General features: G+C 38.9%; 1 protein-coding gene across 3 annotated transcripts in view; it reads right to left on the bottom strand.

Annotated features, from left to right (window-relative positions):
- Positions 1-4,741: 4,741 nt before the first annotated feature.
- The window catches only part of ANXA3 (annexin A3), a 59,057-nt gene continuing 48,450 nt past the window's right edge, over positions 4,742-15,348 (bottom strand). For all 3 annotated transcript variants that reach the window (XM_009240124.4, XM_063723471.1, XM_054554108.2), the window contains 3 exons: positions 13,632-13,690; positions 10,794-10,916; positions 4,742-5,136 (listed from right to left, as the gene is read on the bottom strand). In XM_009240124.4, the coding sequence (XP_009238399.1) occupies positions 5,077-5,136; positions 10,794-10,916; positions 13,632-13,690 (242 nt within the window). In that variant the 3' untranslated portion in view covers positions 4,742-5,076. The remainder of the gene's footprint in view (positions 5,137-10,793; positions 10,917-13,631; positions 13,691-15,348) is intronic.

Below are 15,348 nucleotides of genomic sequence, written 5' to 3'. Positions count from 1 at the left end.
ACAAAACAAAACAAAAAATTTAAATGCAACTTTGGAAATCTCTAAACTCTTCTGAGGTCTGTGGCCAGGGGCACCAATGTAAGCCAGTTACTCTGCGGATTGCTGCAGTTCTCTAAAAGGAGGTGTGATTTGGGCTAATTCTCACCAACTTCCTACCCTTGCGACCTTTGTTCTTCTCTACTTTCTACCCCACTGTGGCATGCTCTTTTTTGTAGGAGCTGATTTTATCTCAATATTCTTTTTCAAAACTTCCTTTTGTCTGGTGGTTGATATTGTAGCAATTGGCAAATCACATCTGTTGCTTCACAGCAAGTCTGATGCTCTGCAGGTCACCTTGGACCACTATTTTTTTTTTTTGAGATAGAGTTTCACTCTTGTCACCCAGGCTGGAGTGCAATGGCGTGATTTCAGGTCACCGCAACCTCTGTCTCCCGGGTTCAAGCGATTCTCCAGCCTCAGCCTCCCGAGTAGCTGGGATTACAGGCGTCCGCTACCACACCCAGCTAATTTTTTTGTATTTTTAGTAGAGACAGGGTTTCACCATGTTGGCCAGGCTGGTCTCAAACTCCTGACCTCAGGTGATCTGCCTGCCTCGGTCTTCCAGAGTGCTGGGATTATAGGGGTGAGCCACCATGCCTGGCCTGGACCACTATTTATTGCCACATCCAGTTCCACAAAGTTTATGCCCAAAGAGGTCATATGTACATTTTGATAGCTAGTTTTTTCTTATGCATGGTTGTGTCATAAAACCTTTCAGCTGAATGGGTTGCTCTGGTATTCCAGGTTTGGGATTTCTTTTAACAGTTTACTGTAGCAGCCATTCAATGTTACCTCCTACTCTGTAACCCTCCTCCTCATTTGAAATTCTTCTCTCTCTCACTGTTGACTTTGTAAACTCTACAGAAATAGGCAAACTTTGGTTTCAGAGGAGGGCTGGCCCTGGTGGGTCGAACTGGCACAAAGCTGAGTTTGATGAAACTGAAAGAAATATAGCACCAGTAAAAAGACTTCAGCACACGGCAACCTGTACTTGCTTGACTCTCACAGTCCCACGGGAGACATACAGAGTGGGTGGGAAAGATCTGAGTTTGTCAGTTTGCTGGGGGTAGGGTTGAAAAAAAATTTGGGGTACTTTCCGTGGCTCATAAAACACAAGGTTTCACAGGCAGGAAATTGCCAAGAAGTTTGCTTTATCTTCTTTCCTAATTGCAAACTAGAAGAGGTAGATTTACAACATGCTCAAAATCCCCCAAGTGATTAGAGCACTGTATAAGCAATTGTAAGTCTTCCAAACTGAGCCAGAGAATAATGGCTAATGTTTATTGAGCACTTAAAGGGTGCAGGCACTGTGGCAAGTGCATCACCTAATCTGGCTTATTGAAACCTCACACCTACTATGAATGACACATGCATGGCCATCCTGGCTTTACAGGTGAGGAAACTAAGGTACAGAAAGAGTAAGCGACTCGCTCCCTCACATGTCATACTACTGTCAACTGATGGGCAGGAAATAAGACTAGAAAACTTTCTTCAGATCCTGTAACCTCGTCACTGAGGTGAACACAGTTGGCTCTTACCGTTGGAGGACACACTGACAACATATTAATAACACTGATTTCAGCTGACAGTTCTCTGAAGCTTCCAAGGCCTTAGAGTTACTGTCGCTGAGTAGTACTGAAACAAGTATCATTTATTTATTCTACAAATGCTTGTTGAACACTTACTATCTGCTCTTCACTGGCAACTCACCATGCCAATGCAGTTATTTGTAACTAATTTTTATTGAGATAAATTTTTCACATGCTTTATTTCATTTAATCCTCGCACATATTTAAGGTAGGTGTTGTTATTGTCAGCTAAAGAATTGAGTTGTATGGAGGTTAAGTATTTGTCAAGCACTGTTATCTACGCTGCTGCCATAAGTGGTGAAGCCAGGATTTGAACCCAGTTTGATATGACCCCAAAATTAATGTTTTAAAGACAAAGTAAAACTGTGGGTTATCCATACGGCATGAAATTGGGGAAATGGAAAAAGGGGAAGGTACATGGAAGAAAGGTCTGAACTGCTGTACACTATTTTAAAAATTTCCTCAATACATTCTTACAAATAGGCTAGAGAATCTCCTATTCAACATCTTCATTTGCCATTTTTGCAGCTCCTGATTTATAGACCAAACATTCTGTTACTGTAGAGTGAAGTGTACAAACCTTCTGCTTCTGCAGCTCACCAACCACAGAGCCCAGGACTCTCTGCAGCTGGCTATTTTTCTCTTCTTTCAATCTTCAGGGATTAAACTTAGTGCTTAATGAGATGACATGAATGCACTCAATTGTGCAGGTGATCCATGTCAGAGCTAATGCACATTCATGTAAATGAAGATGGTCCTGGGCATCCAGAGAAGCCAGATGATTAAATTAAATGTTCCACATGTTTCCTTAAGAAGGAGTTTACAGTGACAAGAAGATTTCTGAACCATGACAAACCTTCTATAGAAGACGTTTCCAACAGTTTAGACTTGGCCATGTTATTCTGAAGCAAGTTAAGTAGGTTTTGCCATTGGGATGCAAGGCCGTGGGGTTCACTTTGAACTTGACATGCCACCTTGTGGAAATTGGAGGCAATAAAAAATGTGGCCATTGAATACTACTCTATAATAATTATATGATACAGGCTAACATTTATTAAGGGCTTACCATGTGCTGTGCACTATGTGGAATACCTTTTAAGTGTTTTTTTTTTCATTTATTTATCAAAACAATCTTATGAGGTAGGTACTATTGTTGTCCCATTTTAAAGATGAGGAATATGTGGCTTAGAAAGGTAATTGCCTGAAGTCCAATGTGTACAAGGCAAAACAGATGTGAGTAGAAGGGTTAGAGGGGTACCTCATTGTGGCTTTTTTTTTTTTTTCCTGCAGAATTCTCTTATGTGATCACTACTGTCTTCAAGTTCTCACCTTCTTCAAACTCACTCATACACAGGTAAGGTTTTTTGTTTTGTTTTGTTTTTGAGATGGGGTCTTGCTCTGTCACCCAGGCTGGAGTACGGTGGTGCGATCATAGCTTACTGCAGCCTCAAACTCCTGGGCTCAAGTGATCGTCCCACTTCAGCCTCTTGAGTAGCTGAGACTATAGGTGCACACCACCATGCCCAGCTAATTTTTAAATTTTTCGTAGAGACAGAGTCTCCTGATGTTTCCCGGACTGGTCTCAAACTCCTGGGCTCAAGTGATCCTTCTGTCTCAGCCTGCCGACATGCTGGGATTGGAGGTGTGAGCCACTTTGCCCAGCCACAGATAAGTTTTAAAGTCCAGATGACCTGGATCTTAAGCCTTGGCTTTCCCACTGTGTAACCCTGGGCTACATACCTAACCTGAGTCTCATTTTCCTCACTTCCAAAACAGGGGAAATATTGACACATGTAACCATGCTTTGTTTCAGAAAGTACTTAATACATAAGTGGTATAACAACTCTGAGGATAAATGAGATCTAAAATAAAGATTCACTGTATTAAATGCCTTTTATGTGCTGAACACTGTTCTAATCTAAGCACTAGGCATTGAACACAACAGTGGCCCTGGGATGGGATAAATTCTAAGGCAAAACAGTGGTTAAGAGCCTGGACGCTGGAGTTGGACTACCTGGCTCTTACAGTGACAAGTTACATGATTTCTCTAAGCTTCCATTTCTATATCTGTGTTGGTATCTACATTGTAAGGTTCCTTGAGGATTAACAAATTAAAATATACTACACTGTTTAACATAGTACCTAATACATAGTAAGCACTCTATGAGTATTAACATTGATTTATTGCTTCGTGATATACTTACTCACTAAATCACTTACACCAAAATTGTGAAGGCATACTTGACTGACACTTGGTAACTTTGAATACCATGTTTACTCAATTTTATCTCCCAAATATTTAAGTAGTTTTTTTTTCATTATCTCCTGCCATCATCTTAGTTATGACTGCCATTTATAGTATTGATTACATAACTAACTTGCCAAATGGGCTTCCTGACTCAAGCAATCCTCCCACCTCAGCCTCCCAAGTAGCTTGGACCACAGGCATGTGCCACCACGCTAGGCTAATTTTTGTATTTTTGGCAGAGACAGGGTCTCACTAGGTTGCCCAGGCTGGTCTCGAACTCCTGGGCTCAAGCAATCCGCCTGCCAGCCTCCCAAAGTGCTGAGATTACAGGCGTGAGCCACTGCACATGGCCAGTACGATCATTTCTATTCTGGTCCAGGAAAATAACTCTAACTGGAATTTTTTTCACCTTATCTATTTCATATCAGTTATTTCATATTAGGTCCCACCCAAAGATAGCATAATGGATTCTTTAAATGCATAGTTTTGCCAAATCAAGAGAAAAGGAAACCTTAGAGGCTTGATTCTAAATGCCCATTCTGGGAAAGTAGTATTTAGCATGAAGCAACCATAATTCATGCTTGCCATTCAGACAGGAAGTGGTTAGATTAATCCTTCAGCAGATGTTTTCTGAAAGCTGAAATAACTTATCATGCATTGCCACTCCTACAGCTTGATCACAACTAGAAAGGGTAGGCCAGGGTCACATACATCTTCATCTTATTCCTTTCTTAAAGAAAAGTGTGATTAACAAGGTGATAAACTGAAGCAGTAACAGCTTCTATACAGAAACATGTTTTAAAATATTAGTTGTTGGCACCAGGCATCAAACAATGTTGGCAAGCTCTGAAAGCAAACAAACAAATTACTTTTAACAAAAGCAACAATTTTTATTATCTTGCTTTATATTTAATGGATTAGAACTATAAAGATTCTCACTTTGTAAGCAGAAATATAAGTTGGATAGTATTTGCAGATCCTTAATACCATTTTAAATTTCATTTATGAGCTGCTACATTATAAATGAGATGCTCTAAAATAATAATCGCTTTTGTTGTTGTTGTTATAGAACAATGAAAATTCCTGTTAGGAATACAAGTTGCTGTTTATATTTGCTTGTTCTCTTAAATAGTATGAGAAGAAGTAAGGTGGAGCTGTTGGGAAAGCCCATCGTGGACCTTTGGAGATTATCTTCTTGGTTCAGTCATCTCCACCACAGATTTTTAAGAGTGTGATTTCATAGTCTCCAGAAGTATCCGACTGCAGAGAACAAAATCAATGAAGAACAAATACAGTATAAATAATGGGAGACCATAAATGCATCAAATCCTATAGCACTAGGGAATTCACCTGGGTGTGAGACTCATGAGCTATACCATTTAGTAAAACGTACCTGCAATTCCATCATTCATTCATACCTGAGTGTAATTATGTTCTGACCAGCATCTTCTTCACAGTAAATAATATTTAGATTCTTCCTGATATATTGCGGTTAAATTTCAATTTGGGTTTCATAAAATAAGATTGTATCACTTACATAATATTGATTTCTAAAAAAAACTTCAAATTTTAGTTTTAATAATATTTATCAAACACTTGCTATTCAAAAGGCTTAATGTGTATTAACTACTTTAACCCTTTTAAAAGCTCTCTGCAATAGGTACTATACGTATCCCCCATTTAACAGATAAGTAAAATGAGAAAAACAGGTTAGGAAACTTGCCCCAAATCTTATCGAGAATAAGTGACAAAAGCAGTATTTGAATCCCTATATCCTGTCTCCTTAATACCCTGCTACACTGCCTAACTTAGAAAAGGGAAATGAACCACATTTTTAAAGAATATGTGTATCAGTTCCTTTTCCCAAGGCCAACCAAAAATAGACTGTTGTCCAGAAAAGATACTATGTAAGGTTGAGGCTTAAAGGGCAAAGATACCAAGTTTGTAACGCAAAAGACTTCACAGGAGGTAAAAATTGGCTTTCAACCTGGATTGTGTAAGATGCTCACATTATTTTTATTTTATTTGAGGCAACCCAACCAGTGAGCTCTTCTTATCACTTAAGTTTCACATTTGAAACGGCTGTCACTGGGGTGAATATTAGAGTAAGTGGTAATATAAAGGAAGTCTCAGAGAAGGCTCATTTAGTGAAGAAGTTAAGCATTACTTTCACAGTAAGACACAATAGGCGTTTATATATATTGTTCTGTTTTCTTTATTTCTTGTTCATTTGTCTGTTTCACAAAATATATGACTCAATATTCTTCTTTTTTATATAGATTGTAGTTCTTATGCTATTGGTTTTCCTGTCTTGCTCTGCAACAGCAGAGCGGACAAGACAATAGTGCTCCAGCTTTGTATTAAAAGAGCTCCTTCTAGACATCTCTGATCAGACTTGTAAACAATTAGGCGTTCTACCAGTTAGTCAAGAAAATACATTGAAGTAGCTCAAAGTATATTTCACACCACTAATGGCTTACTTGACCTCTCCACATGTCTTACATGGCTCAAAGACAGCTCAAACTCAACACATGTGAAACCAAACTCATAAACCTCCCCCACTCCCCAAAAAGAAAAGGAAAAAAAAACAAAAACAAAAAAACCAACCTAAAACCTGATCCTCTTGCAAGGAATGGCGCCACTATCTGTTTTCCAAGTTAGGAACTTGAGTGTCATCGTTGCTATCTTCCTTTCCTCACACCAAGATATTATACCAAGTCCCTTAAGTTTCAACTCCTAAATATCTTTTGAGCCCTTCTTACTCTTCAGAATAAGAAGATCTCACAGGGATCTTTTCATGATCCTGATACTAACTCTTCAAGAGCTCGTGCCCAGAACTCTTCAATGGCTTCCCCTTACTCTTAAGCTAAAGCCAAAATTCCTTAAACATTGCCAAAAAGGTCCTGCATGATCTGGCCCCCACATCCTCATTTTTCATTATGCTTCCTCCACCACGAGGCCTTTGCATTTGTCATTTCTTTTATTAGAAAGTTCTACTGGCTCCCTTACCTCCATACATTTTGCCTTATTAATATCTACTTATTTTCCAGATCTGAATCATGACTTTCTCATAGAAGCCTTTCCTCTAAGTCAAGTCCTCCTATTATAGGATCTTTTAGCACAATGTCACTTTCCTTTACGTTTAACATAGTTGTAATTCCATAAGGGCAGAAAATGTCTTCCCCTAGCCCACCCCCTTTGCTTATAATTGTAACCCTGAGCCTAGCACATAATATGCATTTGATAAATATTTTTAATTGAATGAATGAATTCGCTGATCTCAAAGCTCTCTTTCAACTGAACTCATCTTGCTACTTGGATTTTATTTCTCAATATTCCCCAAGGTAGACCCTCTAATCAAACAAATCCTATTACTTCTTTCCCTCTTGCTTCTTCCCATACCTGTTTCTAGAGCATTTACTTTTAAGACCCTATTGATCTGGGGTCTTAAAGGTAAATGCTCCAGCAGAGCACCTGGCCCATAGGAGACACTCAACACAAGCTTGTTGACTTGAAAGGCAGACTCAAGACCCATTTCTCTAACCCCAAACTTCTTTTCTTCTCAATTCAGATAGTACTAGCTCTATATTCAACAACCTAGTATTTAATTATATGTTGTTTCAATTATTATCTTCTAATTGTTTCTTTATACCTACCTCAAGTCTCCACATAGATTATGAGTCGATTGTGAGTGGCTACTATATTTTCCCATAAAAAGCTTGGAATTGTGCCATTTATTAAATAAATACAGAATTTGTCGACGAAGGAAAACTACCAAAGAACATAATTTCATCAAAATTTTTCATAATATCTTCTTATAAAGTAATAAGAGGTACACATTGGTTTTTCACCTCTGTTCTTCCTTGCCTTCTCCTTCCCACCAGTCACCCCGAGAAAGGTGTCAATGGACAAAGAAATGTCTAAACAATAGGTGGAAGGAAGAAAACAGGCAGGATGACAGGCTGAGATGATATGCAAAATGGAACTCTATCCCATGAATTTCAAAAACAACCATCTAAAAAGATCGTGTTCATCAATAGCAAAAATGTAATGAGATTACTTAATAATATATGTTAGGTGGTAGAAATAAAGAAATCTTGTATTATTTCAAATTGCAAACTGAAGTTTTCAGTGATGGATTTTTCTTTTCTATCAAACTACAAATAGTTTAAATGTTTTCTAATACAATAAGCCTCAATTACCCAGACCACTGGGGAACGGAGAGCCACTGGTTAATTTAATTTTCTGGTTTGCTGAGGGTGAAATGAAAGCCCTCTTTATGTCTCAACCTTGTTACTGACAATCTTTAGAAAATGTGTGAGTCTATTTTTCTGCCTTAGTAGCTACAATATGGTTAATGTTATTGAATCTTCCTCTGATGATTGAAACTATTGTGATGTGTCAGGACTGATTCAAATAGAATTGAGTGTGAGCAGTTGATGCAATTTGTGCTAAGGCCCAGGCACAGTCTGAGAATTGCCTTTTTGAGTAAGTTCCTGATTTCAAATTATGCATGCATCTCAGCATCTCTTTCTGTAAAAGTTGAGTGCAAAAACAAAAACTCTGATTAAAAAGAGAGAGAGATTTTAGTGAATAAATCTAGTTAACTGGTTGATGTTCATTCATTCATTCATTCAAAGGCCATTTGTAAAGTCAGAGGCAGGAACCTTCCCAAGATAGCTGCAGAAAGACCCAGGCTAATATTTGTGCCTGTTCAAGGGTGGCTATTGTGGGTAGGGCCATAGCGAAGGTTGGATCAAAGACGCCAGCTGCTGGCAGGGACACTGGAATGTGGTCTAAGCCAGGTGTCCCCAGGGGACATTGCTGGGTGTAAGCTCCCCCACAGAGGTAGGGCTCCAGCCTTGTAGGGGCTTGAGAGAGGGTGCTGCTACCCAGGATCAGGATATGCATGGTGCATAATGATCCACAGCTTAGGGGGTCTAATCAGCATGGACTCCATTCCCAGTTTTGGACCCTCAGTGCTCAGAGCAAACACTCTCTGCTTGGCTGCTGCTTCCTTCTTCATCCTGGATCGCCTTCTAGGCCCCAACTCTCAGCTTAGACCTTGGAGAGTACACCTGGGTCCAGCACTCTCTAGTGCTGATTTCCTCGAGACATTCAAGGGTAGATGGAGTAGCAAAGAGATGGAGAGGTCTGCATAGCCTGCAAGTCCTCTGCGAAGGCAGCCCTGACTCTATCTTTTCCCCTGCTCAGTGTGGCCTTGGAGGCGAGGATGGTGGATTGCTCCATTCACCAACCCCAGCTTCCACTTTGTTCCAGGGAACCAGCTTGGACTAACACTCTCTATAACTCATTTACTAGAGACTTTCATATGTGGTCTGGAGCACCGAGGTAGAAAAGTAAATCAATGGAAGGCTGCTGAACAGGTGTGGGGTTAGCCCCTTAGTTCTCCAGTAACTAGTTGCCATCGTTCTGTTGGGACTATGACTTTTGAACCATGAGCTTAACATACAGAGCCTCTTGTACAATTTTTGTCAGCCTTACTGCCCTATTAATTCAAATAATTTGTAATTTATTTGAAGTTTCTATGTATAATATATCAACTGAGATCTGAAAACAATGAAAATGGGTTTCATGCTTTAAAAGAGAAAGCAAGGAGCCCATTTTAGGAAGATTCTCATCCACAATGAAAGAAACAGAAGGGACCAGAATTTTTAAAAACTAAAATACTGTAAAAGATTGATAAATTTAATTAAATAAGATGTGCAACCTCTGCTTGCAAAAAAATACTTCTGGCCAAGTCAAAGGACAAAGAACGGACTGGGAAAATATGACCAGACAAAAGGCTAATCTACCTTATGTGAAAAAGGTCTTAGAAACTGACCAAAAAGAACAAAAACCCAAAAGAATGTGGACAAAGAATGTAAAAAGTCAGATCACAGAAAGAGAAATACAAATGTTATTTAAAACATGAAAATATATTCAGCCTCACTTATACTAAGAAAAAGGTATATTACAACTACACTGAGATACAATTCCTCACCTATCAGATTATGAAAACCCAAAAGTTTACCTATCTATAGTCCCAGCTACTTGGAGGCTAAGGCAGGAGGACTGCTTGAGCCCAGGAGTTCTAGGCTACAATGTATTATGATCGCACCTGTGAACAGCCACTGCACTTTAGCCTGGGCAACACAGCAAGACCCCATCTCTAAAAAATGTTTTAAAAACCTAAAAGTTTGAAAATACCCTCTGTGCCAAGGCTATGGAGAAAGAAGGACTCATACATTCCTCATGGAATTGCACAATGGAATTCAATTAGTAATATTTGTCAAAATTTAAAATGCATTTATATCTGTCTCAGCAATCCTACTTCTGAGAATTCATCCCAAAGATATACGCGTACCTGATGAAGTTGTGTATGCATTATACAACATTGTTTGTAATAGCAATAAACTGGAAGCCTCTGTTTGCTGTGGTGGGTACAAATATACAAACAATGGAATGATATACAGCTGTTAAATAAAATGAGAAAGTTTCCTATATGCTGAAATGAAAAGCACTCTAAGCTGCAGAACCATGCTGTCTCATGTAAAACAGAGAGGAAATTTAAAATATGTATTTTTCTTTTCTTACATTGTCATAAAGACTGAAATAAATAAAAACAGTACAATATAAAAACAGGTAAACAACTTGCATATGTAATTCACAAAAGAAGAAAAATTAGTGGCTAGTACACCTAAAAATATATTGAGTGTCTCTTATATGCCTGGGATTTTAGAGCTGAAAATAAGGGACATTTTGCTGCTACTATTTTAAGCTCAGACAACACATTTATGCATTGACAAGGAGAGAGAAATCTAAGTCATATATTTTTATATTTTAAGGCATATAAGAGTAAGGAGATGGGTAGAGAAGGGCAAAATATGTTTTGCTATTTTTAAAAGTAGACTTACTTTAATTGCTGAATATAGGGAATAGCCATAATGCTTCTTGAACTCTGTTCGAATGTCCAAAAGGTCAATTTCTGATCTGGACACTATTATTCGGTTCAGAGTAAACTCATCAGTTCCAATACCCTGTTAAGAAATGCAGGTGTTCACAATACAAATGTCATTGGTCACAAAGCAACATAGAGATCTATATTTATAAGAATCAGATAATGGTGTGCAAAATATTCAACTACAGTGATTCTTTTTCATTTATTATCAAACTCATCATTCATTATTCAAGAAATATTTGTTGAGCACCTACTCTGTGCCAGCATCATGCTAAATGCTGCAAAGCAGAGATGAGATACCCATGTTAAGCTTCCAATTTTGTAAAGAATACAGGCAAGAAAGTAAGCCATTGCAAAAGTCTGACATGTTGAAAATATTGGGTACCATGGGAGCATACTTCAGGGGGGCCTAAGAAAGATTAGGGATTAGGTAAAGTCTGAGAAAGTGACATTTAAGCGAGGACTAAACAGTCAACAAGGGGAAGGAGTAGGTTCATGTAGGGAGGAGAGAAAGTTCCTATAGAGGAAATAGCAGGCGTGAAGGTTTAGGGCAAGAAAGAATGCCACGTTCAAGGATACGTAAGTAACAAAGAGGGATAACAAGAAATGTGTCTGGAAAGGCCAGACCTTGTTAACCATGAAATGAAATTCTGACTTTATCCTAGGTGTGGAGAGCTATTGTAATATTTTAAACATGAGAATGTTGAGATCAGATCAAATTCGTGGTTTCAGAAAATCACTTTGACTGCAGCATGAGAAACAGATTGCAAGGTAGGAGTAGAACAAAGATAAGGGAGTTAAGACTAGAGGCTTTGAGACTCATCTTGAGCAGACTGAGTAATTAAGGAAGGAGATGATGATGGCCATCCCTAGAATAAAGGCAGTAGGGATGGAGAAAATGGGAAGATTTGAGAGTTGCTTGTGTAAATTGATTGACAAAACATAATGATGTATCGCTACAGGATAATGAAAAAGAGAGATAGTATAAAATTTCTAGCTGAGTAGTTAGGTGGATTTTGACCTAATGATGGCCAATATACTAAATGATGTTCCATTCGTCTATGTAATTCATCCAGCAAATGCTTACAAGCATCGACTATAGCCAGGCATTATTCCACGTGCTGTGCATATGGCGGTGAACAGAACAGATTATATCTCTGTCTGCATGGAGCTTATGTTCTAGTAGATGAAGACAGACAGTAAAGCAAATTAACTATTGTTTAAGTAAATAGTGATCAGAAATATAAAGAAAATAAAGCTGGAAATGGCATGGAGAGTGACTGAAAAGGAACCAATTGGCCTGGTACAGTTAGGGGAGACCTCTCTCAGGAGGAGAGCTGAGACCTGAAAGATAAGAAGGAGTCAACTAGGTAAAGATCTAGAGAATGAGCATTCCAGAGAAGGAATGGATGCAAAGACTGTGATGTGAGAATAAACTTGCCACAGTTGAGGAATGAAAAGAAGGCTGGGGTGGCTGAGGCATAGTCAAGAAGGCTGGGGAGGAATGGTATGACTTCAGAGAGTTGGGCAAATTCCTGTTGGGGCCATTCTCTGGGATGATTGAACAGGGGAAGGGGAGCAGATTTGGGGCTGGGCAAGGTGAAGGAAAGGATGTGTTCACTTAGGATATAACTTTGAAGGTACATGTGGGACTGCAGAAAATGGCTGGTAAAGAGATTGAGGTAAGCATCTTCTGTGCACAAGGCCCTGGCCTAGGGTCTGAGGATAAACAAGAGCCTGTACTCATGGAGCTCACCATCTGGCAGTAAAGACAGACAAGCAAACACAGGGTTACAGCATCATTAAAGGCTGCCAACTCAGCTTGGTTTATTTTAAGCAAGGCAGCTTGAGAGGCCACAGGATCTACCGGGTCTCAAGTTTGAGGTTTGGCATTCTAAAACAAGTTCTACTGCCTGCACTTACTGTGAAGTAGCAAAAATAATGTGGTCAATACTTCTCTGTACCTATCTCTATATGGATTAGAATACTATTAACCTATGAGACAAATCAGTAGACAAATTAGCTACTGTAGAAAACTAATCTAAGTGGAAAAGAAATATGACATTCTAGCAACATTAAGCCATATTTTTACCTTCTAATTTTTTTTTTTTTTTTTTTTTGAGACAGAGTCTTACTCTGTCACCCAGACTGGAGTGCAATGGCACAATCTAGGCTCACTGCAGCCTCCGCCTCCTGGGTTCAAGCAATTCTCCTGCCTCAGCCTCCCGAGAAGCTGGGATTACACTGCATCTGCCACCACGCCCAGCTAATTTTTGTATTTTTAGTAGAGACGAGGTTTCACCATGTTGGCCAGGCTGGTCTTGAACTCCTGATCTTGTGATCCACCCGCCTGGGCCTCCTAAAGTGCTGGGATTATAGGCGTGAGCCACCGCGCCTGGCCTGCCTTCTCATTTTCTATTTAAAATAGAGGATGAACTTTTAAAATTTAATACTATACATGAATTTTCATCTTTCATACAAGTGGAATATTAGCATCTACTTAAACTCGTCATATTAGAGAAAATGAGAATGTTTTAGTTAAATAGAAATCAAATTATACCTACTTAGAAAAAAAATTATTTCATAAACCCAGGTCTGTTTATTTTGAAGAGAAAATCAGGTGTCTGTGTAAAGAGTGTATTGTATCATACCTTGATTTGCTGTAATATAATTTATCTTAAAATGTTTAAATTACATTAAAATAACTAATTTTTATATATTTGTTCTACTATTTGCATACTTCCCCAAGGGAATTAAGGGACGCTAAGAATGCACATGAACTTTCCAGACCAACCTTCAAGGCTCGATGCAGTCTTTCGGCTAAAAAGGCCGGCGTGTTCCTCACACAATGAACTGTAACAAAAAGCAAAGTAATGTTCAGCTTCATGGAATAGAAATTGGGTTAATCTATAGTAAGTAATATGTTTTTTAAAAAGATTCTTTAGACTGTCATACCACTCTACCCCCTCCCCACAACTGGCTTTTACTTGGAATGAAAGAAAGGCTGCTTACCCTGATTTTCAAAGCCTTTTAATATCATATTTGCAAAGAACTTTAGCACAGTATTTATCTCCAGCCATGGGGAAAATAAAATTACCTGCCAAAGAAACTCCCACAGCGACTGACTCATCTCTGGATCCCAGACACACTGAACACCTACGCTTTCACTGATAACTCCCTAGGGTGCGACACTGCTCAGCTACTAACATCTTGGGCTACTGATGAACAACTTGGGCCTGACAACTGCAGCGATGTTGCTCCAAATAACTCATTAGGCACGAAGGGGCACTGGAGTTCCATTGAAAAGCAATTTTTCCTATGGAAAGAATTTTCTTTTAAATGACTGGATTAGAATTTATAGGCTGGTTAAAGTGACTTCATTAGAACACGTACCTGTCATCTAAATTCAGTTGCCTTAAAAAAAAATACAATCTTTCAATTCTTTATTTTGAAATAACAAGTAAAGCAGAAATAAAACAAGAAAAAGGAAACTGACAAAAACGCAAGAGTAAATTATCTTTTAAATGAAAAGAAAATAGGAATAGAAAAGTCTGTAGGGAAGAAACCTATTTACAGCAAAACAATTATTTTTATAATCCTAAATCTGATCTCTAGGTAGGAATCCAACCAAAAGTGAATGGATTTTATAATGAATTTTGGAGCTCAGAACAAGAATAAGTGACTTTCTCATTGTGGCTTATAGACTCTCTTAAGGAAAGCTAAAAGACTTTTGGCTTTTGTAAGTGATTTAAGGGAAATAGAAGGAGAAATGTATTAGAAACCCAAACACAGCATTTAGAATAAAACTGTTACATGAAGTTCTCTGACAAGAAACCAACCATTTAAACTAGTAAAACTCACATTAAGTAAGCCATAATAGCTTGACAAAAAATAATGATGCCCACTTTCATCCTATTAAGCTTTCCAGTCACCTCCCTGCCAGCTAGATTTGTACAATCCCTTCTTTTCATGATCCTTTCTTCCCTTTAGCTTGCCTTCTGCTTTATGTTCTTACCTACTAGATTTGTTCTTCATATCTGAAAGTTTTGGAAGGTGGCAGTATGTTTCAGTGGGAAGGAGGCTTTATCACCCAGCACCATAGGCAGGGAAGCTTGGGAGTCCGTTAGAGTTAATTACCATGACCAAGAATTCATAATTGCCCATTCCCTACCCTCTTCATTGTCTTGACCACACTTTCATCAGGCCTCTCTCCTCCCACAGGTTCCTGACCTCTGGCTTGTCCCCAGTCCTGAGCAAGCCCTAAAATGCAGAACATGTCTCTGTTGCAGCTTATCTTGAGAGTCCAGCTGTCCACTGCCAGACGTGTTTCCTGTCAATCCCCAGTGATCATGCCCTCGTGCTTGCCCAACACTAAAAGTTGCTGCTAAGACTTTTCTGTTGGATTTTGAAACTTTTGCACATTTTTCCCCATTTTTTAGAGATGGGATCTCACTTTTGTCACTCAGGCTCTGCTGTAGTGGCACCAACATAGCTCACTGGAGCCTCGACCT

This window comes from Pongo abelii, chromosome 3 (genome assembly GCF_028885655.2).
Source record: "Pongo abelii isolate AG06213 chromosome 3, NHGRI_mPonAbe1-v2.0_pri, whole genome shotgun sequence".
NCBI lineage: Eukaryota > Metazoa > Chordata > Mammalia > Primates > Hominidae > Pongo > Pongo abelii.
This window is presented reverse-complemented; position numbering and strand designations above follow the sequence as displayed.